This window comes from Salmo salar, chromosome ssa17 (assembly GCF_905237065.1).
Source record: "Salmo salar chromosome ssa17, Ssal_v3.1, whole genome shotgun sequence".
Lineage (NCBI taxonomy): Eukaryota > Metazoa > Chordata > Actinopteri > Salmoniformes > Salmonidae > Salmo > Salmo salar.
The window spans coordinates 30,604,326-30,630,294 of NC_059458.1; the positions used below are offsets into that span (position 1 = coordinate 30,604,326).

Sequence of the window (25,969 nt, forward strand, 5' to 3'; positions counted from 1 at the left end):
GTTGCCAGCAGCACAGTTGCAGTCACCAACGTTCTGGATAACATGAAAACTGCCTAACCATCTCTGCTAGGGTGAGAAATGGTCAGTGATGTGTTCTCTAATTTATGTCTGGAAGTAGCTTGCAAGCTAGCTAACTTTAGCCAGTTAGCTTGGGTGCTTGACAGCCGTTGTGAGGTCAGAACACTCGGATCAACCCTACTCCTCGACCAGAGTGTCCGGTGTGCACTCTGAACGCTCCGAGAGTGAATTTACGAACGCCCCGAGCACTGCCCTCAGGTCCCCTACACTGATCGACCTGGCCCCACCACGGCTGCTGGGGGCCTGGACCGAGAACACTGCCACTGTGCCGACACCCATATGAGGGGGTGGGGGAGGCCTGGACTGGAGATCTGGAGGTCTGCCCGCCGCCCAGAGAACCAGCCCGACTCTCTGCTCTCAGTTAATCTCCCCCCCCGTTCATCCCTCCGTTATCCGACCCTCTGAGCCAGAGCCCTCTGCCGCACCTCGGCTCACGGGCCACCGACACACCTTCTCCAGACCTGGAAACCTGGACCCTAGATAGTTCATCCTTCCTCGGTAGCATGCTGTGTGAGTCCAACCCTCCAGATCTACGTGTTGGCCAAACCAGCGGTGGCAGCAACACTGACAGGCACACCCAGAGATCAGGAGGAGCCAGCTCCAGCACAGAACCACTCACCACACTCAACTCCTGGCTCAGCAGTGACAATCTCCCCACCGGAGCTGGCTCAGACTCTGGACAGTGGTCCCTCCTCTCAGAGATCGACATGTCACCACTCCGCAGCGGACTGGTCTTCTCACCCCCATCTCCTCCTCCGACCCCCTCACCCCCAGCAGCTCCTCCCCTACCAGAAGCACCAGAGGCAGCAAGCCAGGCAAGGAGAGACCCAGGGTCGTGGAGACACCTCATTCCCCGTATCACAGGCGCAACAGAGACCACAGAGATTATTATGGGATGTAGCAAAAATATATATTTTTTGGCAGCCTATTTTGTCAAGTTCATTGCCTTTTACTTAGGAAATTATCTGATTAGGTTATCTAAGGATTAATTCAAATGTTTATTTTATCAAAGAATTGAGTTAAGAAGAATTTGGTTTTTTTATTGATAAAATAGGACAGGGCCTCTAAAGCGGAACTAATTTAATGAGAGGTTTTGTTTCAGTGAAAGCGGAGGAATGTTTTGACCGCAGGACCGTTCCCAAACGTTGGTATGTGCTTTCGTTCTCGGGAATAATTTTTTTTAATAATAAACTGTTCCCAACCTGAATATTTTCATATCATTTACGTAAATTGAATAAGCACAATTAATGAAAAGTATGCTAAATACTTTTTGTCGCGTACTGCATGCATAACGTTACTTTGATACTGTCTTGGCTTGTTGAATATTCACTTCCTATATATTGTCGCATGATAAAGCAAGCTAACGTAAACGTTGCATAAAGCGAGTTGGCTTCGTTTTCTATTTACCATTTGCATGACATCAGTTTGCTCACTAACCTCAGAAATATGCGCTGTAAAATAATGGCATTTGCTAGAAATACCAAGTATTCCCGAAAACAACCTCCTTACATATCCCCAACAACCTCAAGTTGCTGCTAGTGGTCGGCTCGTATAGATGGTGTGTGATTATGCGGTTAGGACGGCGGCGTCTAACACGTTTTAACAGATCTGTGTCCAGACTGAGTCTCGTACTTTAACGTGGCTGATTTAGCGACTCACTGACTCCATCCAACCAGTGTCAAAGTAAGCGAACAGAGACGTTGCCATTATATGACTTGTGCTTCTGTCAAGTGATGGCAAGCAGATGATGCCTCTACTATAAGACAGCAATGTGCATGATCCTAGATAACCACAGCCTTTCATGTTTGGAGTTCATTCACAAGACAAGGGAAATATGACAACCTGGTTGCTCCTCAGCCCTCTAGGTGGCTGGTGCTGGCCTGGTGATAGTCTGCCATGGAGAGAGATGGGAGTAATGTTACATTATCTCTCCAGGTGGCTGGTACTGGCCTGGTGATAGTCTGCCATGGAGAGAGATGGGTGTAATGTTACATTATCTCTCCAGGTGGCTGGTACTGGCCTGGTGATAGTCTGCCATGGAGAGAGATGGGAGTAATGTTACATTATCTCTCCAGGTGGCTGGTACTGGCCTGGTGATAGTCTGCCATGGAGAGAGATGGGAGTAATGTTACATTATCTCTCCAGGTGGCTGGTACTGGCCTGGTGATAGTCTGCCATGGAGAGAGATGGGAGTAATGTTACATTATCTCTCCAGGTGGCTGGTACTGGCCTGGTGATAGTCTGCCATGGAGAGAGATGGGAGTAATGTTACATTATCTCTCCAGGTGGCTGGTACTGGCCTGGTGATAGTCTGCCATGGAGAGAGATGCAGTGGATGGAGATCTGCTGGACTGTCCCTGGGTACCAGTGTGTATCAGTGGGTCTCAGCTCCTGGCCAAGACCTGGTTTGGGGACACAGCGTACCGCATCCTGCTCACGGACCTGCACTCTGTGTGGGAGGAGGAGATGGACACCAGGGCCATCCAGGACAGAGCTCAGGCAAGGAGGACACACACATATGTACACACACTCAAACTAAAGTACATTTCTACAGCCTTTGAAAAAAATGTCCTCTCTGTCATAACAGGAGCTGAACCGGCGATTGCGGGCTCCCGTCCACGCCTTCTTCTCTCACATGTGTGAGGTGGCTCACCCCTGTCTGTCTGGACGGGTGGAGGATGGGGGTGAGCCTCAGTTCTCCCTCAACCACCACGGCGGTAACATCAACCTGAAGTTGAAGAGTGAGCTGGCTGGGGTGCCTTTCTACTGGGAATTCCGCTGCACCCCTGCCCCTGTTGCTTTGGTACGATCCATAGACTTAACTGAACACCAACTCTGTACTGAACTTTTGTGTGTTTTTATGCAAGCCCAGTGTGTGTGTGTGTGTGTGTGTGTGTGTGTGTGTGTGTGTGTGTGTGTGTGTGTGTGTGTGTGTGTGTGTGTGTGTGTGTGTGTGTGTGTGCGCGCTCCATGACTAATGGTTGTAATGTGTATTGGTGTGTTCTATCAGGTGTGCAGTCAGCTTGTGCGCCCCCTGCTGTTGATGAGCAGGTTACTGCAGAGACAGGTGGGCCAACTGGGAGCTCTGCTGGCCAGGAAAGACACTGAGCTCCAAGACTACAGGGACAATGGGGCAGTGCTGAGCAGAGGTAGGCTCTACGTGCAGAGAAACAAAAATACACTCATTAAACACAACATACACACCTGTTCCTCTCGTTGGTGTTTGTGTTTTGCAGAGCGATTGCAGACAGAGTTGTTTGAGGAACAGAGCTACAGAGAGAACTTCCTGACACAGGTAAGTTTCAGTCACAATCTCAGGCATACTGAACATGGATAGTTAGGAGGAATATATTACTGGGAAAGTGGAAGCCTGGCAAGAGCTGCCTTTGAATACTCAGCTTAGTAATAAGTAAGCCACAATAAACCAGGTTTCTGCTGCAATATTTTGTGTTGGTGTGTCTCTCTGAGCGTGGTCTTCCATAAACAAGGCAGTGTTCTACTTATTGGATGGTTGTCTGTCTTTGTTTTATCCAGTGATCACTGACAGTAGTGTGTCCACACTTTTGTAAATGACAGTTGTTATTTTTATAATGAAGTTGTAGTTGAACCTTTATCTAGACCTGAAAGACAATCGTGTGTTCAGGCTTTAAAGGAAATGCTTTGTTTGCACAAGGCGCTCATTGTGCTCAGTTGCATGGCACCCTGGGTCGTCCAGTGACGACTGGGTTCTTGCTCAGCCGATTGGTGGATGTAGTTTGTTCTGTTCTAGGGGCATTGTAGCCATGAGGTGGCTGGTGGGAGGTGCTAGGTTTGGCTGGATCATGGCCAAGTAAATTTCCCGTTGGGTTAAAGCCAGGTAAAGAGGCTTGGAGGACACGATGCGCTGGTGTATCTCCACATTGGCCTCGGTGGCCTCTTCAGGGGAGAAGGAGCTGATAAACCTCTTACTGCTGCCGCCTCGGTCATCACCTTGGCACGAGGGCTGGCGCAATTACCGTATGATCACGTAACCGACGATTATGGATGAAGACCTCCATGAAAATAAAATAACTGTCAAAACCTATAAAAAAAAACATGGAAGGAGCAGCTGACTGAAGATGGGACGGATGGGCATTCGTTGTCTGTTTCTACGGTTACATGGACTCTTTACAACGTAAGGAGACTTTGTTGCTCCTTGCTGTAGCAAACAAGGCGTTGGTTGCCTAGGCAACGCCCCACTTCCTGCAGCACATGCAGGAGTGGAGGAGAGAAGAAAATATGCGTCTTTAAAATAAAAAATGAACTGAAACATTTTGCTATTCAAACGATTACAACGCTGACCACGGTCATTATGCTGACCAATAACCGTCATCCAAAATTCCATGACCGTCACCGCTCTACTTTGCACTTATGATGGGTCCGCTCGGGGGAAATCAACTTTCTTAGTCGATCGTCGTGCACTCCGTCATCCAGATTATAGAGATTTACGCTCCTCTGGTGCGTCGTCTCCTGGGTCGCCTGGTGAGGGCTGGGTCCTTGCTCTTACCCCCTCAAAATGCTACCCTCCCCTGTTATTGGTCATTTTAAGAGGTTAGCATGTTTTAGGAGGGTATCATTTTGCCTCTAACGTTCTGTCATTATCCACGATTATGCGCAATCATGGTAGCATCAACATTATTGTAGAAGTGTTTAGAAACATTCTATTCTTATTTCCAATAAATGTGACTCCAAAATGACACAATGTTATTCAACATTCAGTTCCTACATTCAGTTCCTATTCCCAACAAACTGCAAAGGCATCGAACAAGATTGTAAAGTCACAAGCTTGATGTAGTCATTGTGTGCTAGGAATATGTGACCAAATACTAAACGTTTGACTACTTTAATACACTAAGTGCATTTTTTCCAAATACTTATGACACCTTCAAATGGAGGGACTAGAAACACAGTGCTTTCATTTCTAATCTAAACGGTAAAACATGGATGGAAATACCACCAAATAGAAGGTGACTTTGTGTCCTGTCGCCTCATAGGAAACATGCTGGAAGAGAGTAGAAAGTTGTAGCTGTTTAAATACGGTGGAGAGTGTATGTGCAGTCAGGCCTCCTTTGATAAAAATACTATAAAATATATAGCAGATTATGCAAACACAAAGTTAGATCATTTGTTTGTCCAAAATAGTGCTTTATTGTAAGAATAGACCTTGAATACTTCCTATTTACGCTCAAAATAAATTGGCTGAATTGCTCGTGTTAACAGTAGTAGTGGGATGCATGCAGTTGATGTGTGTGTTTGTTTGGTGCCCTGGTAGTTTAATGAGCATGTGTTTAGTTGGTGTGTTGAGTGTGTTTCAGTTTGAGTGTGTGGTAGGATGTGGAATTTCTCAGTCGCTGCTTCATTGACCCCCATCCCTGACCTGTGTGTATGTGTTGGCATTTCAAAGTGTCCTGGGGAATGTAGAGATGGATTTCTGTCTGAACTCTGCAGTGTGAAACGGGGCAGGCAGGGTCCACTCTCCCTCCCTCCTGTCCCGTACGGAGGGTAGTGGGTACTCGTCCTCCTTCCTGACCCCGTCGAGGCCCTCTAACTTGGGCTCGGACCTTACTGTAGTAAGCCTCCCTGGAGGTTTGGGGAAATGCTCATCTGGACCTGGCCCATAAAGAGAATGGCAATGCATGCAGGGGAACGTGGCCTTTCCTCCTCTCAGATCAAAGTACACACACCTCACACCCTTCTTCTCCCGGCCACGGCAAATTCCACTGAGCGCCGACAGGCCGCCACGGACCAAAGTCCAAACTGAAATTAAGTGTCTGGAAAAATTTCACTGCGAAGTGTCAAGGCAACACACACACTGGAGAGGGAGGTGGCATCTGTGGCCAGCCATTCCTTTGGGCTCATGGCCTAACCAGTAGACAGATGGGTGGAGGAGGTGGTGTCTCTGTTTGCGTTTCCCCCTCTGGGAAGACTCTCTGTGTACCTTTGTGTCCATCTGTCTCTCCTGGTGTCTTGCTGTTCGTCTTCCCTCTTAAGTCGGCTCTGTTTTAGCCTCCAGCCTTCAGCTCGTTGGGCTATACTGGGATCTGTTTTAGCCTCCAGCCTTCAGCTCGTTGGGCTATACTGGGATCTGTTTTAGCCTCCAGCCTTCAGCTCGTTGGGCTATACTGGGATCTGTTTTAGCCTCCAGCCTTCAGCTCGTTGGGCTATACTGGGATCTGTTTTAGCCTCCAGCCTTCAGCTCGTTGGGCTATACTGGGATCTGTTTTAGCCTCCAGCCTTCAGCTCGTTGGGCTATACTGGGATCTGTTTTAGCCTCCAGCCTTCAGCTCGTTGGGCTATACTGGGATCTGTTTTAGCCTTCAGCCTTCAGCTTGTTGGGTTATACAGGGATCTGTTTTAGCCTTCAGCTCGTAGGACTATACAAGCACTGAGATGCAGCGGTCAAAGGCACTTCATCTCAGTGCTTGAGGCGTCACTACAGACACCCAGGTTCGAATCCAGGCTGTATCACAACTGGCCGTGTTTGGGTGTCCCATAGGGCGGCGCACAATTGGCCCAGCGTCGTCCGGGTTTGGCCAGTGTAGGCTGTCATTGTAAATAAGAATTTGTTCTTTACTGACTTGCCTAGTTAAATAAAGGTTAAATTAAAATAAATAAAATAAAATCTGTTTTAGCCTTCGGCTCGTAGGGCTATACTGGGATCTGTTTTAGCCTCCAGCTTTTAGCTCGTAGGTCTATACTAGGATCTGTTTTAGCCTCCAGCCTTCAGCTCGTAGGGCTATACTAGGATCTGTTTTAGCCTCCAGCCTTCAGCTCGTAGGTCTATACTAGGATCTGTTTCAGCCTTCAGCTCGTAGGTCTATACTAGGATCTGTTTCAGCCTTCGGCTCGTAGGTCTATACTAGGATCTGTTTTAGCCTCCAGCCTTCAGCTCGTAGGTCTATACTAGGATCTGTTTTAGCCTCCAGCCTTCAGCTCGTAGGTCTATACTAGGATCTGTTTCAGCCTTCGGCTCGTAGGTCTATACTAGGATCTGTTTCAGCCTCCAGCCTTCAGCTCGTAGGTCTATACTAGGATCTGTTTTAGCCTTCGGCTCGTAAGGCTATGCTGGGAACCCAGGCCCAGATAATGCCCCCTTCACCTCCGCTCACCTCAGTCAACACGGCACCTACATTTGATGGTGACTCTTACTCAATGGCAACTGAAAGATGCCTTTATCTGTGGGCAAACACATTTAGAATGACATATCTGGCCTTCAAAGTGGTGAGCCAGGGTATTTTTGGAGAATGGTTTTCCTGCAAATGAAAGGAAAGACTTCTCTATTTGTCAACAGACCTGGGTTCAAATAGCTTTTGAAATCTTTCAAATACTTGCGCTCTGCTTGATTGAGCTTGCCTGGCGCAAAGGGACCAATGGAATGGTCCCAAAAGTGCAAACATTGCCCATCCAGACAGGCTCAAGGAACCGCTCAAAGTATTTCAAATACTATTTGAACCCAGGTGTGGTTTGTACCTTCTTTCGCTCCACCCCCCCCTCATCCCACCACTGGGGATTTTCTATTGCCATCCTCTTCCACTGTAGAGTAGACCTCCTGGAAAGGAAGATGAGAGAGGTGTGCAGATGAAAGGAGGGGAAAGAGACAGACGGGGGAAGAGAAAGTCAACCCAGGTACCTTTCTAGCTTTCCATTGGAGCCCCTCATCACCCCACAGAAACACCCCACCCACCACAGGTCAACATTGACATGGAGGTTGGAATTAGACTACCCGTCCACTGTCTCGCACACACACACACACACACACACACACACACACATACCGTGTCCTGGGTTCATCTGGAATCTAGATGCCCATTTCTGATGTGAGGTGGAGGGGCCCAGTGTGACAGTGTTGTGGTGAAAAACCCTTCTGTCCTTCTTTTAGATCACACTGATCTCCATCTGGGCTTTCCTCGTTTTCACCTGTTTTTGACCCGTTTTGGGGCTGTTTTGTCAGCGCTTGTGGATCTGGCCTGGCAAGGGGCGTGTCTGTCTGTCCACACTGGACCGGGTAATGACGCATGGTTTTGGTTTCAGAAGGGAGGTTGTGTCGTGTGTGTGTGTGTGTGTGTGTGTGACCAGTCCGCAGCAGTGACGCATGTTTTGGTGCTGAGTGGAGAAAAACATTGTGAAAGAGGGGAGGGACATGTTCCCTGTGGTCTCCCCCTTCTCACCCATGCTGGATAGGAACAGGCTGGTCAGATCAGGGGAGGGGGAGTGGAGCATTTACAGTAGTGAGTTAACATGCTAGTCCATCTGTAGGGCTGTGGATTTGGTTCTCCCTGGGGGTCTATGGGTTGGGGGACGGGGGGATGGAGGGGGTAGGGAGAAGTCTGGAAGCAGGGGATGTGGGGAGCTACTGCGGGTTTGAGGGTAGCATCTCCCCCCTGGTTATTCAGGGGCTCCATCTGCCAGAGGCTGTCATCACCTCTGGACTTCAGATCTGGCTCTGCTGCTCCTATGTCATCTCCCTTTATGTAGATGTCATGTATTTTCTGTCTTCATTGAACAGAGTGTGAGAGGATGGCCGTGGGGAAAGCTAGAGAGAGTTTGTGTCAAAGGGCAGCAGGCGCTATTTAAACCTATGCAGACAGTGTAGACCTGTGTGTAGGAGGCTAGACCAGCCACCTGTGTGAACTGTCATACAGCTCCTGTCTAGATCAGTCCAAGCACTGCTAGATAGATAAAGGCTGTTTTGAGATCAGTGGCTGAGCTGATGCCATGGTTCTATGCTCTGGTCATCCTCTCTTGCATTCCTCTCCATGTCTTTCTCTCGTTCACCTCTCTCTCTCTCCGCTTCTCCCCCCTCTCTCTTGCTCTCTCTCTCTCCCTCCCCCTACGCTCTCTCTCTCCCTCCCCCCACGCTCTCCCCTTTTCTCCCACTCTCTCTTGCTCTCCCCCCTTTCCTCCTCTATCTATCTATCTATCTATCTATCTATCTATCTATCTATCTATCTATCTATCTATCTATCTATCTATCTATCTATCTATCTATCTATCTATCTATCTATCTATCTATCTATCTATCTATCTATCTCTCTCCCTCCTCCCCCCTCTCTTGCCCTCTCTCTCCCCCCTCTCCATTCCCCCCTCCCCTTTTCCTCCTCCTCTATCTATCTATCTATCTCCCTCCCTCTTCTGTGTGGTAAATCATTGACAGCGGTCTTCTCAACAGGAGTGGGCCTTATCACACACGGCTGAGGAATTCCTGCTCAGTGTGACTGTAGGTAGGGCTCCCTATTAAACTAACAGCTACACAGTCAGTTGGACCAGCTCCTGTTGCCCTGTTCTACCAGACACAGTCAGTTGGACCAGCTCCTGTTGCCCTGTTCTACCAGACACAGTCAGTTGGACCAGCTCCTGTTGCCCTGTTCTACCAGACACAGTCAGTTGGACCAGCTCCTGTTGCCCTGTTCTACCAGACACAGTCAGTTGGACCAGCTCCTGTTGCCCTGTTCTACCAGACACAGTCAGTTGGACCAGCTCCTGTTGCCCTGTTCTACCAGACACAGTCAGTTGGACCAGCTCCTGTTGCCCTGTTCTACCAGACACAGTCAGTTGGACCAGCTCCTGTTGCCCTGTTCTACCAGACACAGTCAGTTGGACCAGCTCCTGTTGCCCTGTTCTACCAGACACAGTCAGTTGGACCAGCTCCTGTTGCCCTGTTCTACCAGACACAGTCAGTTGGACCAGCTCCTGTGGCTCACTGGCACAGCCTGGGTTAGATTACCCTGTTAGTTTGGTGGAGAGGCATGAGGTGATGGACTGGGTTTTGTAGTTTTTTTAGAGGGGTGTTGTTAAAGGTATGAGCTGGGTTTTGTATTTTTTTAGAGGGGTGTTGTTAAAGGTATGAGCTGGGTTTGGTAGTTTTTAGAAGCACATTTTTGAGGGAATTATGTGGGTTTTGTAGTTTTAGGGGTTTGTTTTGAGGGAAGGGGGTTTTGTAGTTTTTAGAGGCATATTTGTATGCTTCAGTTTGTTATGTAGGTATATACAGTAACAAACTTAGCCCTGATGAACCGCGATATACGATTTACCCCAAGTGAGTTAATATCTCGGGTTTGTTGCCAATGCGTCTGCCTTCGGGGTCATAGTGACCCAGGTTCAACCCTTGCCAGGGATGATGCAATAGCTGGCGTTCACTGCTACAATACTGTCTAGAACTATTAGAGGGCATCGGTGACTCATATTCCTTTTGGCCAATGCATGAACCCCTGGGGAAAAAGTGGAGGTGAAATTACTATCTGGCAACCCTGTGGTTAATAACGCATGGGATACCTGGCAACCCTGTGGTTAATAACGCACGGGATACCTGGCAACCCTGTGGTTAATAACGCACGGGATACCTGGCAACCCTGTGGTTAATAACGCATGGGATACCTGGCAACCCTGTGGTTAATAACGCACGGGATACCTGGCAACCCTGTGGTTAATAACGCACGGGATACCTGGCAACCCTGTGGTTAATAACGCACGGGATACCTGGCAACCCTGTGGTTAATAACGCACGGGATACCTGGCAACCCTGTGGTTAATAACGCACGGGATACCTGGCAACCCTGTGGTTAATAACGCACGGGATACCTGGCAACCCTGTGGTTAATAACGCACGGGATACCTGGCAACCCTGTGGGTTGAATAGCACCTGCTCGGGAGACCCCACTGCCCCCAGGCGCTCACAGCTGGACCAGTGTCCCACAGCTGAGTGCTGACTTTCTTTGGTATCAGGTTGGGTTCAAAGGTGTCCATCTCTGTCATTTGATTGGGTGATGTAATGACTGAAACAAACACACTTGAAGTGACTGGCTGCTGTCTGTCAGTGGATCCTGCTTGTTCACTGATGTTTTATTGACCGCAGGTGATAAAGCGGAGACTGGTTTATGTGCTGGACGTACTCTTCATGAAACTTCATGCCCACTCCCCCCTCACTAGGGGGGTGGGGAGGGGGGCTTGTGTCCCCAGGGGGAGGCCTCTGCCCAGGCCTCTGGCGGTAATGGAGCCCCAGGCTCTGGGCTGGGCCTCCATCATCATTCCTAACTGATAAGCATGTAAAGTCCCTAATAACCATCCTGGACTGGAGGCCCACTGGTAGGCCAGGACCAGAGAAGGAGAGATCATCAGAGGGAAGGAGAGAAATAGAAAGATGAGAGAAGATCTTTATAATATCCTTCTTTCCTCTTCTCTTCCCTCCCTTCTTCCCTAATAGAGAAAAGACAGAGCGAGTGGCTGCAGTCCAAACACGTTATTTTTACCCCCTCAGCCCTCGCGCTAGCCACTTTCCCTCGGAGGAATCGCTATCAAAACCGGATGCAGTTTGATTGCCATCTTAAGTGGAGGTCCAGTTCACTAACGTTGCCCCTCAGCCCTCCATTTAGCTCCAGAGAGTGAGTGAAGAACTTTGATCACTTTTTGGGGTTGATATGACCCACAATTCAATGCAAACTGTAGTCACGTGTCATTCTGGTGGCCGCGAATCAACACGGCTCTATTTTCGCCGTGTCAGACAAACTTACGATGCTAGCTTGGTGAAAAATATATATACTGTGGATGACATTGATTTTAGCGTTGACAAATTGGCTTAGTCTCGTAGTGAGGAGCCCATTAAACGTAGCTAGCTTCATAAACATTTTGGGGAATACTATAAAACTAGCTTGCCAGCTATGGGGGACTTTAGCTAGCTTCCTGACAGGAGTGCTAGTGAGCTACGTTAGCTTGCTAGGTACATTAATAGCTTTAGGTTGGTTATTTTTTAAATCAACTTGGAGATTTCCACCTAGGACGTTGCCTCTCCGATCATCACTCTCCCTCCCTTGGGCAAGGGACATTTAAGATTCACTGGGATGTGACGATGTAAAACGTCATTCAAGGACTGAGGGGTTAGGGCCGAGGGCTGTCTACTTTGAGTTTGGACTGCAGCCAGTGTTTACATCACGTGTCTGAGGGTTGCTCGGATCTGTGTAACGCTGGGCCGGCAGCCCATCCTGATGTCTTGTGGGACGCCACACTGGGCCATCCAGAACCAGGCCCGCCAGCTGAAGGGGCAGTGAGAGGGAGCAGGCCAGGCCACAATGGCCCTAATTACAGGCCCAGAGGCAGGGGAGAGCCCTGTGGAAACTGTGTGCAAGTGGAGGGATGGAAGGAGAAAAGGAGACATGAGGAAGGATCTTTCTCAATTCATCTTTCCTCGATCCCTTGCATCCTCTACCCTTGCCGCCTCCTCTAAACCATTGGAGAGGCTCTGAGGGGAGGGACCTTGGATGGATGTGTTCTTCATTGTTGCCTGTAGTGGCCTGTGATCAGAGGTTGTCTTTACTTATTCACCATGTAGAATCTTGGACAGCTGTCGGTGAGGGCTTTCTACATTTCTACCCTTCTACCTCACCATGTCTGTTTTTAGGGACGAGGCCTGGTTGATGTGTGTTTCTACCTCTGTACCTCACCATGTCTGTTTTTAGGGACGAGGCCTGGGGTTGATGTGTGTTTCTACCTCTGTACCTCACCATGTCTGTTTTTAGGGACGAGGCCTGGTTGATGTGTGTTTCTACCTCTGTACCTCACCATGTCTGTTTTTAGGGACGAGGCCTGGTTGATGTGTGTTTCTACCTCTGTACCTCACCATGTCTGTTTTTAGGGACGAGGCCTGGTTGATGTGTGTTTCTACCTCTGTACCTCACCATGTCTGTTTTTAGGGACGAGGCCTGGTTGATGTGTGTTTCTACCTCTGTACCTCACCATGTCTGTTTTTAGGGACGAGGCCTGGTTGATGTGTGTTTCTACCTCTGTACCTCACCATGTCTGTTTTTAGGGACGAGGCCTGGTTGATGTGTGTTTCTACCTCTGTACCTCACCATGTCTGTTTTTAGGGACGAGGCCTGGTTGATGTGTGTTTCTACCTCTGTACCTCACCATGTCTGTTTTTAGGGACGAGGCCTGGTTGATGTGTGTTTCTACCTCTGTACCTCACCATGTCTGTTTTTAGGGACGAGGCCTGGGGTTGATGTGCTTCTACCTCTGTACCTCACCATGTCTGTTTTTAGGGACGAGGCCTGGTTGATGTGTGTTTCTACCTCTGTACCTCACCCACCATGTCTGTTTTTAGGGACGAGGCCTGGGGTTGATGTGTGTTTCTACCTCTGTACCTCACCATGTCTGTTTTTAGGGACGAGGCCTGGTTGATGTGTGTTTCTACCTCTGTACCTCACCATGTCTGTTTTTAGGGACGAGGCCTGGTTGATGTGTGTTTCTACCTCTGTACCTCACCCACCATGTCTGTTTTTAGGGACGAGGCCTGGGGTTGATGTGTGTTTCTACCTCTGTACCTCACCATGTCTGTTTTTAGGGACGAGGCCTGGGGTTGATGTGCTTCTACCTCTGTACCTCACCATGTCTGTTTTTAGGGACGAGGCCTGGTTGATGTGTGTTTCTACCTCTGTACCTCACCATGTCTGTTTTTAGGGATGAGGCCTGGGGTTGATGTGTGTTTCTACCTCTGTACCTCACCATGTCTGTTTTTAGGGACGAGGCCTGGGGTTGATGTGTGTTTCTACCTCTGTACCTCACCATGTCTGTTTTTAGGGACGAGGCCTGGGGTTGATGTGTGTTTCTACCTCTGTACCTCACCATGTCTGTTTTTAGGGATGAGGCCTGGGGTTGATGTGTTTCTACCTCTGTACCTCACCATGTCTGTTTTTAGGGACGAGGCCTGGTTGATGTGTGTTTCTACCCCTGTACCTCACCATGTCTGTTTTTAGGGACGAGGCCTGCGGTTGATGTGTGTTTCTACCTCTGTACCTCACCATGTCTGTTTTTAGGGACAAGGCCTGGTTGATGTGGTTAGAGCGTTGGGCCAGTAACCGTAAAGGTTGCTGGATCGAATCCTACAGCTGACAAGGTAAAAATCTGTCATTCTGCCCCTGAGCAAGGCAATTAACCCACTGTTCCCCGGGCGCCGAAGTCGTGGATGTCGATTAAGGCAGCCCCCCACGTCGCTCTGTTTCTACTTCTCTACCTCACCATGTGTCTGTTTTTAGGGACAGGGCATGGTGTTGATAAGCGGTGCCTGGTTTCCTCCAGACATGAAGCTTGGCATTCTGGCCAAAGGGTTCAATCTTGGTTTCATCAGACCAGAGAATCTTATTTCTCGTGGTCTGAGAGTCTTTAGGTGTCTTTTGGCAAACTCCAAGCGGGCTGTCATGTGCCTTTTACTGAGGAGTTGCTTCCGTCTGGCCACTCTACCATAAAGGCCTGATTGGTGGAGTGCTGCAGAGATGGTTGTCCTTCTGAAAGGTTCCCTCATCACCACAGAGGAGCTCTGTCAGAGTGATCATCGGGTTCTTGGTCACCTCCCTGACCAAGGCCCTAATCTCCCGATTGCTCAGTTTTTATGTGTGTGTGTATGTATAGAGTATTTTTGTCTAATGCCTTTTTCGTTATGACAGTTAGTCTTCCTGGGGTCTGACATCAGTGGCGTCGGCTAATGGGGATCCTCATAAAATCATAAATCCCCTGCAGAGGTCTGACCCCCTCTCCTCCTGTCAGTGGTCCCAGAGAGAGGGAGTGACGTGGGGAAGACTCTCCTCAGTCTCCTGGCTCCTCTCCTGGTCTGAGACAAAGAAAGAGGGTGAGAGTAGTTGACTGGGTAGAGAGGGAGGAAGAGGGTGAGAGTAGTTGACTGGGAAGAGAGGGAGGAAGAGGGTGAGAGTAGTTGACTGGGAAGAGAGGGAGGAAGAGGGTGAGAGTAGTTGACTGGGAAGAGAGGGAGGAAGAGGGTGAGAGTAGTTGACTGGGTAGAGAGGGAGGAAGAGGGTGAGAGTAGTTGACTGGGAAGAGAGGGAGGAAGAGGGTGAGAGTAGTTGACTGGGAAGAGAGGGAAGAAGAGGGTGAGAGTAGTTGACTGGGAAGAGAGGGAGGAAGAGGGTGAGAGTAGTTGACTGGGAAGAGAGGGAGGAAGAGGGTGAGAGTAGTTGACTGGGAAGAGCAGACAGATATATGACTAGATGTAAAGTGATGCGCTTTCAGGGTTTAAAGGCAGACGGACCAAGAACATGGTTGTAACATCTACGTAAGGCGATATGGGTCAGTGGTTACTGGCTAGGGGTCAGTGGTTACTGACTAGGGGTCAGTGGTTACTGACTAGGGTGTCGGGGCTAGGGGTCAGTGGTTACTGGCTAGGGGTCAGTGGTTACTGACTAGGGTGTCGGGGCTAGGGGTCAGTGGTTACTGGCTAGGGGTCAGTGGTTACTGACTAGGGTGTCGGGGCTAGGGGTCAGTGGTTACTCTCTAGGGTGTCAGGGTCCGTGGTTACTGTCTAGGGGTCAGTGGTTACTGTCTAGGGGTCAGTGGTTACTGTCTAGGGGTCAGTGGTTACTGTCTAGGGGTCCGTGGTTACTGTCTAGGGGTCAGTGGTTACTGTCTAGGGGTCAGTGGTTACTGTCTAGGGGTCAGTGGTTACTGTCTAGGGGTCCGTGGTTACTGTCTAGGGGTCCGTGGTTACTGTCTAGGGGTCAGTGGTTACTGTCTAGGGGTCAGTGGTTACTGTCTAGGGGTCCGTGGTTACTGTCTAGGGGTCCGTGGTTACTGTCTAGGGGTCCGTGGTTACTGTCTAGGGGTCCGTGGTTACTGTCTAGGGGTCCGTGGTTAGTGTCTAGGGGTCCGTGGTTACTGTCTAGGGGTCCGTGGTTACTGTCTAGGGGTCAGTGGTTACTGTCTAGGGGTCAGTGGTTACTGTCTAGGGGTTAGTGGTTACTGTCTAGGGGTCAGTGGTTACTGGCTACTGTCTAGGGGTCAGTGGTTGCTGGCTAGGGGTCCGTGGTTACTGGCTAGGGGTCCGTGGTTACTGGCTAGGGGTCCGTGGTTGCTGGCTAGGGGTCCGTGGTTGCTGGCTAGGGGTCCGTGGTTACTGGCTAGGGGTCCGTGGTTACTGTCTAGGGGTCAGTGGTTACTGTCTAGGGGTCAGTGGTTACTGTCTAGGGGTCAGTGGTTACTGTCTAGGGGTCAGTGGTTACTGTCTAGGGGTCCGTGGTTACTGTCTAGGGGTCCGTGGTTACTGTCTAGGGGTCCGTGGTTACTGTCTAGGGGTTAGTGGTTGCTGGCTAGGGGTCCGTGGTTACTGGCTAGGTCCGTCCGTGGTTACTCTAGGGGTCCGTGGTTACTGGCTAGGGGTCCGTGGTTAGCTGGCTAGGGGTCAGTGGTTACTGGCTAGGGGGGGTCCGTGGTTACTGGCTAGGGGTCCGTGGTTACTGGCTAGGGGTCCGTGGTTACTGGCTAGGGGTCCGTGGTTGCTGGCTAGGGGTCCGTGGTTGCTGGCTAGGGGTCCGTGGTTACTGGCTAGGGGTCCGTGGTTGCTGGCTAGGGGTCCGTGGTTGCTGGCTAGGGGTCCGTGGTTACTGGCTAGGGGTCCGTGGTTACTGTCTAGGGGTCAGTGGTTACTGGCTAGGGTGTCGGGGTCCGTGGTTACTGGCTAGGGGTCAGTGGTTACTGGCTAGGGGTCAGTGGTTACTGACTAGGGGTCAGTGGTTACTGACTAGGGGTCAGTGGTTACTGACTAGGGTGTCGGGGCTAGGGGTCAGTGGTTACTGGCTAGGGGTCAGTGGTTACTGACTAGGGTGTCGGGGCTAGGGGTCAGTGGTTACTCTCTAGGGTGTCAGGGTCCGTGGTTACTGTCTAGGGGTCAGTGGTTACTGTCTAGGGGTCAGTGGTTACTGTCTAGGGGTCAGTGGTTACTGTCTAGGGGTCAGTGGTTACTGTCTAGGGGTCCGTGGTTACTGTCTAGGGGTCAGTGGTTACTGTCTAGGGGTCCGTGGTTACTGTCTAGGGGTCCGTGGTTGCTGGCTAGGGGTCCGTGGTTGCTGGCTAGGGGTCCGTGGTTGCTGGCTAGGGGTCCGTGGTTACTGGCTAGGGGTCCGTGGTTGCTGGCTAGGGGTCCGTGGTTGCTGGCTAGGGGTCCGTGGTTGCTGGCTAGGGGTCCGTGGTTACTGGCTAGGGGTCCGTGGTTACTGGCTAGGGGTCCGTGGTTACTGGCTAGGGTGTCGGGGTCCGTGGTTACTGTCTAGGGGTCAGTGGTTGCTGGCTAGGGGTCCGTGGTTACTGGCTAGGGGTCCGTGGTTACTGGCTAGGGGTCCGTGGTTACTGGCTAGGGGTCCGTGGTTGCTGACTAGGGGTCCGTGGTTACTGTCTAGGGGTTAGTGGTTACTGTCTAGGGGTCAGTGGTTACTGGCTAGGGTGTCGGGGTCCGTGGTTACTGTCTAGGGGTCCGTGGTTACTGGCTAGGGGTCCGTGGTTACTGGCTAGGGGTCCGTGGTTGCTGGCTAGGGGTCCGTGGTTGCTGGCTAGGGGTCCGTGGTTACTGGCTAGGGGTCCGTGGTTACTGGCTAGGGGTCCGTGGTTACTGGCTAGGGGTCCGTGGTTGCGTGCTAGGGGTCCGTGGTTGCGTGCTAGGGGTCCGTGGTTGCGTGCTAGGGGTCCGTGGTTACTGGCTAGGGGTCAGTGGTTCCTGACTAGGGGTCAGTGGTTCCTGACTAGGGTGTCGGGGCTAGGGGTCAGTGGTTCCTGACTAGGGTGGTAGGGGTCAGTGGTTCCTGACTAGGGTGGTAGGGGTCAGTGGTTCCTGACTAGGGTGGTAGGGGTCAGTGGTTCCAGACTAGGGTGGTAGGGGTCAGTGGTTCCTGACTAGGGTGGTAGGGGTCAGTGGTTCCTGACTAGGGTGGTAGGGGTCAGTGGTTCCTGACTAGGGTGGTAGGGGTCAGTGGTTCCTGACTAGGGTGAAGGGGTCAGTGGTTCCTGACTAGGGTGGTAGGGGTCAGTGGTTCCTGACTAGGGTGGTAGGGGTCAGTAGTTCCTGACTAGGGTGGTAGGGGTCAGTGGTTCCTGACTAGGGTGAAGGGGTCAGTGGTTCCTGACTAGGGTGGTTGGGGTCAGTGGTTCCTGACTAGGGTGGTAGGGGTCAGTGATTCCTGACTAGGGTGGTAGGGGTCAGTGGTTCCTGACTAGGGTGAAGGGGTCAGTGGTTCCTGACTAGGGTGAAGGGGTCAGTGGTTCCTGACTAGGGTGGTAGGGGTCAGTGGTTCCTGACTAGGGTGGTAGGGGTCAGTGGTTCCTGACTAGGGTGTAGGGGTCAGTGGTTCCTGACTAGGGTGGTAGGGGTCAGTGGTTCCTGACTAGGGTGGTAGGGGTCAGTGGTTCCTGACTAGGGTGGTAGGGGTCAGTGGTTCCTGACTAGGGTGGTAGGGGTCAGTGGTTCCTGACTAGGGTGTAGGGGTCAGTGGTTCCTGACTAGGGTGGTAGGGGTCAGTGGTTCCTGACTAGGGTGTAGGGGTCAGTGGTTCCTGACTAGGGTGGTAGGGGTCAGTGGTTCCTGACTAGGGTGGTAGGGGTCAGTGGTTCCTGACTAGGGTGAAGGGGTTAGTGGTTCCTGACTAGGGTGAAGAGGTCAGTGGTTCCTGACTAGGGTGAAGGGGTCAGTGGTTCCTGACTAGAGTGTAGGGGTCAGTGGTTCCTGACTAGGGTGGTAGTGGTCAGTGGTTCCTGACTAGGGTGTAGGGGTCAGTGGTTCCTGACTAGGGTGTAGGGGTCAGTGGTTCCTGACTAGGGTGTAGGGGTCAGTGGTTCCTGACTAGGGTGTAGGGGTCAGTGGTTCCTGACTAGGGTGGTAGGGGTCAGTGGTTCCTGACTAGGGTGGTAGGGGTCAGTGGTTCCTGACTAGGGTGTAGGGGTCAGTGGTTCCTGACTAGGGTGGTAGGGGTCAGTGGTTCCTGACTAGGGTGGTAGGGGTCAGTGGTTCCTGACTAGGGTGGTAGGGGTCAGTAGTTCCTGACTAGGGTGTAGGGGTCAGTGGTTCCTGACTAGGGTGAAGGGGTCAGTGGTTCCTGACTAGGGTGGTAGGGGTCAGTGGTTCCTGACTAGGGTGGTAGGGGTCAGTGGTTCCTGACTAGGGTGGTAGGGGTCAGTGGTTCCTGACTAGGGTGGTAGGGGTCAGTGGTTCCTGACTAGGGTGGTAGGGGTCAGTGGTTCCTGACTAGGGTGAAGGGGTCAGTGGTTCCTGACTAGGGTGGTAGGGTCAGTGGTTCCTGACTAGGGTGGTAGGGGTAGGGGCTAAGGGTTAGTTTAGGTTTCAGCATCAGTGTTTTTACTATAGATCAGGTGAGGCCCCAGCAGTCTGTACCAGGGTTCCATGAAGGTCGGTCAGCACCAATCCCCACTACTCAACACCAGCCTAGAGACTGGTGTATCTCAGAAAACAACACCGGACTAGAGACTGGTGTATCTCAGAAAACAACACCAGCCTAGAGACTGGTGTATCTCAGAAAACAACACCAGCCTAGAGACTGGTGTATCTCATAAAACAACACCAGCCTAGAGACTGGTGTATCTCATAAAACAACACCGGACTAGAGACTGGTGTATCTCAGAAAACAACACCGGACTAGAGACTGGTGTATCTCAGAAAACAACACCAGCCTAGAGACTGGTGTATCTCATAAAACAACACCGGACTAGAGACTGGTGTATCTCATAAAACAACACCAGCCTAGAGACTGGTGTATCTCATAAAACAACACCAGCCTAGAGACTGGTCTATCTCATAAAACAACACCGGACTAGAGACTGGTGTATCTCAGAAAACAACACCGGACTAGAGACTGGTGTATCTCAGAAAACAACACCGGCCTAGAGACTGGTGTATCTCATAAAACAACACCAGCCTAGAGACTGGTGTATCTCATAAAACAACACCGGCCTAGAGACTGGTCTATCTCAGAAAACAACACCAGCCTAGAGACTGGTCTATCTCAGAAAACAACACCGGACTAGAGACTGGTCTATCTCAGAAAACAACACCGGCCTAGAGACTGGTCTATCTAAGAGCTGTTTACCCACTAGTAATAGAGGGAAATGTCAACATCCCTCACCCTCCTCCTACTTATCCCCCTCTTCTTTCACCTTCCCTGTTTTTCTTTGGTTAGGCCGCAGGGCAGTGATTGGCTAAGGTGCCCGTATGGATTATGGATGGCCAGCAGTCTAACAACCCTGCAGAGGGCAGGGGTCAGATTTGTGAGGGTGCAACTAAAGGAACTTGACTGGCGTGCATCTCATTGACAGTCTGAGGTTAAACTGACCCTAACCTCAACCAAACTCTAACACAGGTGAGCTCACCAAAGCAGTAGCTCCTCCCCTTTCTCCGTACTGCAGGACTTTGGTCAGTTATGACAGCGCAGGCCACTCAGTCTGGTGGAGGCCACAGGAAGGTTCCAGATGAATATTATTAACTGTGAGGTAGAGAGGTGGTTGAACCACGGTAGTCCATTTAAACTGACCTTTGACCTTTGTTTTGTTAACTCTTTATGTCATTCTTTCCCTTTTTATGGTTTTAAGTTGTTTATCGTCCAGGAGGGCTGATCTAGGATCAGGTCCATGCCCTTATTCATTATGCTTTAAAAGGCTAAACTGATCCTAGAACAACACTCCTACTCTGAGACACAGGCCCAATACATTAGACATACTTTTGAGAATGCTTTACACTTGCCGGTTTAAAGGCCTAGTTACAGCTCTGACTGAGATGTAATCCGTTGTAAGGGGAAACAGCACCGCTGGCCGCCCCACCACCATTATTGTTTTGTTGCCAAGCTGAGGCGACGTCGCGCAGCATGGTAAAGATATTGCTGTGCATATTGTGAGCAATGATGTCTGATTTTTTTTTTAAGGAAAAAAAGTGTTTGTTCTTTGCAGTAACTTGTTTGTTGTTGTAACATCAGAAACAGACGTAGCAGTTTCACCATTAAGGATTTCACAATTTTCTTACTATTATTTTACTATTACTGTCCATCAATGATCCTCAAACAACTTGACAGAAATGGAGCAAATTTGCCAGAAGAGGTGTGCATGCCAAATGTTATCCAATGTGTCCTACAGGAGAAGGTTGGGACAAAATGGGAAAACAGCAAGTTTCCACATTTCCCAAGGCACTGTAGTTACAGGAATTGAATGCAGTAAACACTTATTTAGACTGAAATGCAGTGGTTTGTGTGGCACAAGGGGAGAACATTGATAGAAGTGTGGGAGAAAAGACGAGGGCCAAATTATAGCATGAATGACAAAATGGATGAAAACCGGAGGTTGAATGATAAAGATGAAGGTGCGGAACAGAAAATGAGATGATGGAGAGAGTGAGGAGGAGAGCGGAGAGAGTGAGGAGGAGAGCGGAGAGAGTGAGGAGGAGAGCGGAGAGAGTGAGGAGGAGAGCGGAGAGAGTGAGGAGGAAAGCGGAGAGAGTGAGGAGGAGAGCGGAGAGAGTGAGGAGGAGAGCGGAGAGAGTGAGGAGGAGAGCGGAGAGAGTGAGGAGGAGAGCGGAGAGAGTGAGGAGGAGAGCGGAGAGAGTGAGGAGGAGAGCGGAGAGAGAGCGGAGAGAGTGAGGAGGAGAGCGGAGAGAGTGAGGAGGAGAGCGGAGAGAGTGAGGAGGAGAGCGGAGAGAGTGAGGAGGAGAGCGGAGAGAGTGAGGAGGAGAGCGGAGAGAGTGAGGAGGAGAGCGGAGAGAGAGCGGAGAGAGTGAGGAGGAGAGCGGAGAGAGTGAGGAGGAGAGCGGAGAGAGTGAGGAGGAGAGCGGAGAGAGTGAGGAGGAGAGCGGAGAGAGTGAGGAGGAGAGCGGAGAGAGTGAGGAGGAGAGCGGAGAAGAGAAGGGTGGCTTTGCTGCTTTTCTATGGAGTCGCTGGTCCTCCACACATTGGTTGCTCTGTGCCCAAAGGGGAACTAAAGCCTGACCAGACCATACATTTATTTTTACCATATTTAAACAAACAAAAAACTAAAATAAATCAATGCAGACCTCTAAACCTGACCAAGTATGTTTAGGAGCCCCTCTCACTGACAGCAGTGCGAGACCACCAATTTCTCCCGGTCAATATTTGAACAGCTAATTCAGAGTTTGTCCTCTCCGTTTGACTGAAAAAAGTGAGTGAAAGAGTAGAATGAATAGTGTGTACGTGCTGTATGAGTTTAGTATGTTATCTGTCTTGACTTGTAGTTGGTTGTGGCGTCAACGTGTGTGTGTGTGTGTGTGTGTGTGTGTGTGTGTGTGTGTGTGTGTGTGTGTGTGTGTGTGTGTGTGTGTGTGTGTGTGTGTGTGTGTGTGTGTGTGTGTGTGTGTGTGTGTGTGTGTGTGTGTGTGCACAACAGTGCAGTACGGAGTTGCAGCAGCCTATATAGACCTACCGAAGTTTCCTGTCTCCTGTAGTGTTGTTCCTGTCTCCTGTAGTGTTGTTCCTGTCTGCTAGTCTCTACCTTGTGCCAGAGCTGCTAGAAAAACTGCTTAGATTAGACCCTTATCAGGCCTTCAGCCTTCAGTCACTCCCCCAGACCTCTACCGTGTGACTGACTGGGGAAAGCAGGCCACGGCTGCAGGCCAACAGGCAGGAGGCAGGCTGACTGACTGACTGACTGACTGGGGAAAGCAGGCCACGGCTGCAGGCCAACAGGCAGGAGGCAGGCTGACTGACTGACAGACACTGAAGGACATAGGCTTTCCATATCATTCATTTATTCTCTCTCAATCATTTAGTGTAGGTTTTTCTCTATACCTCTTACTCGTTCCCTCATACTGTTTCTCTCCCTCACACTTTCTCTCGTGCTCTCTCTGATAGCTTAGTGTTTGCTCAGGTCACAGTTTATTTCTGGTCATTTCCCTCTGCTTCTTGTACTCTTATTTTTCTTTCATTTAATCCCCTCAAAATATAGTGTGCAGGAAAATATAAATTTATATTTATGGAAAGATAGCCAACAGTTTTGACATTAGTTGGATTTGTCATAATTTTCTCACTTTCCCATTCTCTCACTCTCCCTCAGACTGTGCCACAGGTATGTGCGAGGCAGGGCGGTCTGGGGTTTGACTCTGAGCTGCAGGAGCTCTACTCAGCCGTCACGTCCTACGGCAACACCAACGCTCGCAAACGTAAGATCTCTGAGAGACACGCCCCCGAAGAGGACCAATCCACCACAGAGGACCGTGACCCTAACCACGCCGCCAGCGGCACACAGCCCCCAGGTCTGGACCTCTCCTTTCATTGGTCATATGATCTTTCTAATCCCGCCCACCTTGCCGTCACCTCTGTGGCCCAAGGCCTCAGATTTGGACCTGTATGATCGCATGTCCTACCAACACTCTCTCTCTCTCACACAGACACACACATACATTCTATAAGAGATCACTAGGGGGAGGGATGAAGTTCTATATTCTGTCCCAGACATTTCTGTAATCTAGCTGAACAACATCAATCACCCAAACACTTCACTTCTCCTGCTAGTGCTGCTTTTAACACAACAACTGGCGTGGGAAAGTTGGAGTCTCAAGCGGTTTGATACCTTTGTTGCAACGTTGATAAATGTGTTGCAACGTTGCAGCTCATACCAAGGCTGCCGTGGCCAGGACAGCTCAGCTGAGCTTGGTTTGGCTCGGCTCAATAGTGTGAAAAATGGGTTTTAGCGTCTGATTATGGCCACTATAGGTGTGAATTGGTGGTTTGTTTATTCCCTACAGGAGAGGAGGTGAACCACGGGCTGGACCAGGTGAACCACGGGCTGGACCAGGTGAACCACGGGCTGGACCAGGGGGATAAGAGGCAGACTGGACGGGGGGACCGAGCCAGAACCACAGACTCAGAGAGACCTAATGAGGAACAGGTCTGGTCAACTCTGCAATGATTCTGATTTACCATTAATAATGAATGAACCAATAGGATTTATTGGTAAGCCCTTTTACATCAGCAGATGTAACTAAGGCTGCGTTTACACAGGCAGCCCAATTGTGAATTTTTTTTCTTCACTAATTGGTATTTTGAGCAATCTGATCAGCTGTATTGCCAATAATTGGGCAAAAGATCAGAATTGGGCTGCCTGTGTAAACGCCGCCTAAGGGCTGTATGGTAACCCAGCCTAGACCCCTCTCCCTCAGACTGAAGAGTGGAGGCTATAATGTAACCATAATATCCTTACCTTGTTTCTAATGTCTGTTGCCGTCCTCAAAGACTACAGTTCCCATGGCTGCTGCCGCAGATCGGCCCTCCGCGCGACCCAAGAAGAAGAAAGCTAAGGGGCTTTTTGGATGACCTCAGAACCAGTAGTGCACCGAACACTATGGAGACTGTCTGTGACTACGTCCCAAATGACACGGTCAAAAGTAGTGCACTATGTAGGGAATTAGGTGTCTTTTGGGACGCCGTCTATGAGCACTACCACCTTACTTCATGTGACATGTTTTTCAAGTACTCATCTACTGATATGTCCTTTTTTTTAATCTTTTTTATTTTTATTCGATAGATATGCATGTTTTTCCTTGGCATTGTTTGATGGATGTGTATTTTTTAATTGTCTAAATAATAAATAAATAGTGTGATAGTGTGTCTTATCAATATAAGTGTTAGATGTGGATCAGTGACTGTGTCCTCACCACATTTGCAACTGATCTGCATTTTGGGAACATCATGAAATACTTGTTTCAACTTCTGGGCAGAATGGAGTTGTCCTGTAATGGCAGTAATGTACCAGGCCTGCGTCTACTCCAACCACAGGGCTCGTTCATGCATGCTCCAGACGCCTTATCCTTATTGGATGGTTGGCAGTGTGTTGGCAATTAATTCTTATTTCTTTCGAGAGAGAGTGAGATATTGACTCAAGGTGTTGTAGAATGCTTGGAATGCTATTGAAGTCCTGTTCAATCATTGGTCTACGACTTGGCTTGTTTTCAAAAGTCAACGCCGTTAGAACACTGTCATAGCTCAGTCAGAATGCATATTTATACATTTTGTGATATCAATTTATCCCAGTTTTAATGTGTCAGCCGCTCTACAGAGGAGACACTAAATGTTTGAAATGCCTGACGTAAGAGCGCACATTGTCTCAAATGGATGTTACACTATATATACAAAAGTATGTGGACACCCCTTCAAATTAGTGGATTCGGCTATATCAGCTACAACCGTTGCTGGTGGGGGTATGAAATAGAGCACACAGCCATGCAATCTCCATAGACAAACATTGGCAGTAGCATGGCCTTACTGAAGAGCTCAGTGACTTTCAACGTGCCACCGTCATAGGATGCAACTTTTCCAACAAGTCAGTTTGTAAATTTTCTGCCCTGCTAGAGCTGGCTCGGTCAACTGTAAGTGCTGTTATTGTGAAGTGGGAATGTCTAGGAGTAACAACAGCTCAACCAGGAAGTGGTAGGCCACACAAGCTCACAGAACAGGACTGCTGAAGCGCGTAGGGTGTAAAAATCATCTCTACTCATTTGCAATGCTCACCATCGAGTTCTAAACTGCCTCTGGAAGCAACGTCAGAGCTGTTCGTTGGGAGCGTCATGAAATGGGTTTCCACGGCTGAGCAGCTGCACACAAGCTTAAGATCACCATGCGCAATGCCAAGTGTCTGCTGGAGGGGTGTAAAGCTCACCGCCATTGAACTCGGGAACAGTGCTACCTGCCCGAATGCATAGCGCCAACTGTAATGTTTGGTGGAGGAGGAATAATGGTCTGGAGCTGTTTTTCATGGTACGGGCTAGGCCCCTTAGTTCCAGTGAAGGGAAATCTTAACCCTACAGCATACAATGACATTCTAGACCATTATGTGCTTCCAACTTTGTGGCAACAGTTTGGAGATGGCCCTTTCCTGTTTCAGTATGACAATGCCCATGTGCACAAAGAGAGGTTCATACAGAAATGGTTTGTTGAGGTCGGTGTGGAAGAACTTGACTGGCCTGCACAGAGCCCTGACCTCAACCCCATTGAACACCTTTGGGATGAATTAGAACGCTGACTGCGAGCCAGGCCTATTCGCCTATCATCAGTGCCCGACCTCACTAATGCTCTTGTGGCTGAATGGAAGAAATTCTCCGCAG

The 25,969-nt window shown here is 49.9% G+C and overlaps 1 protein-coding gene across 3 annotated transcripts; it reads left to right on the forward strand.

The window, feature by feature from the left end:
* Window positions 1–1,052: 1,052 nt before the first annotated feature.
* nhej1 (nonhomologous end-joining factor 1) lies at window positions 1,053–24,469 on the forward strand. Of its 3 annotated transcripts, XM_045699386.1 has the most exons (9): window positions 1,053–1,226; window positions 2,364–2,577; window positions 2,666–2,722; window positions 2,768–2,881; window positions 3,089–3,227; window positions 3,315–3,373; window positions 22,924–23,122; window positions 23,615–23,757; window positions 24,102–24,469. In XM_045699386.1, exons 2-9 carry the CDS (start codon window positions 2,395–2,397, stop codon window positions 24,180–24,182), a joined length of 975 nt encoding a protein of 324 aa, XP_045555342.1. In that variant the 5' UTR covers window positions 1,053–1,226; window positions 2,364–2,394; the 3' UTR covers window positions 24,183–24,469. The 3 variants fall into 3 exon arrangements, with proteins under 3 accessions (XP_045555342.1, XP_014004729.1, XP_045555341.1); XM_014149254.2 differs by having other exon boundaries at window positions 1,054–1,226; window positions 2,666–2,881; XM_045699385.1 differs by lacking the exon at window positions 1,053–1,226 and adding an exon at window positions 1,297–1,761 and having other exon boundaries at window positions 2,666–2,881.
* The last annotated feature ends 1,500 nt before the right edge of the window (window positions 24,470–25,969 follow it).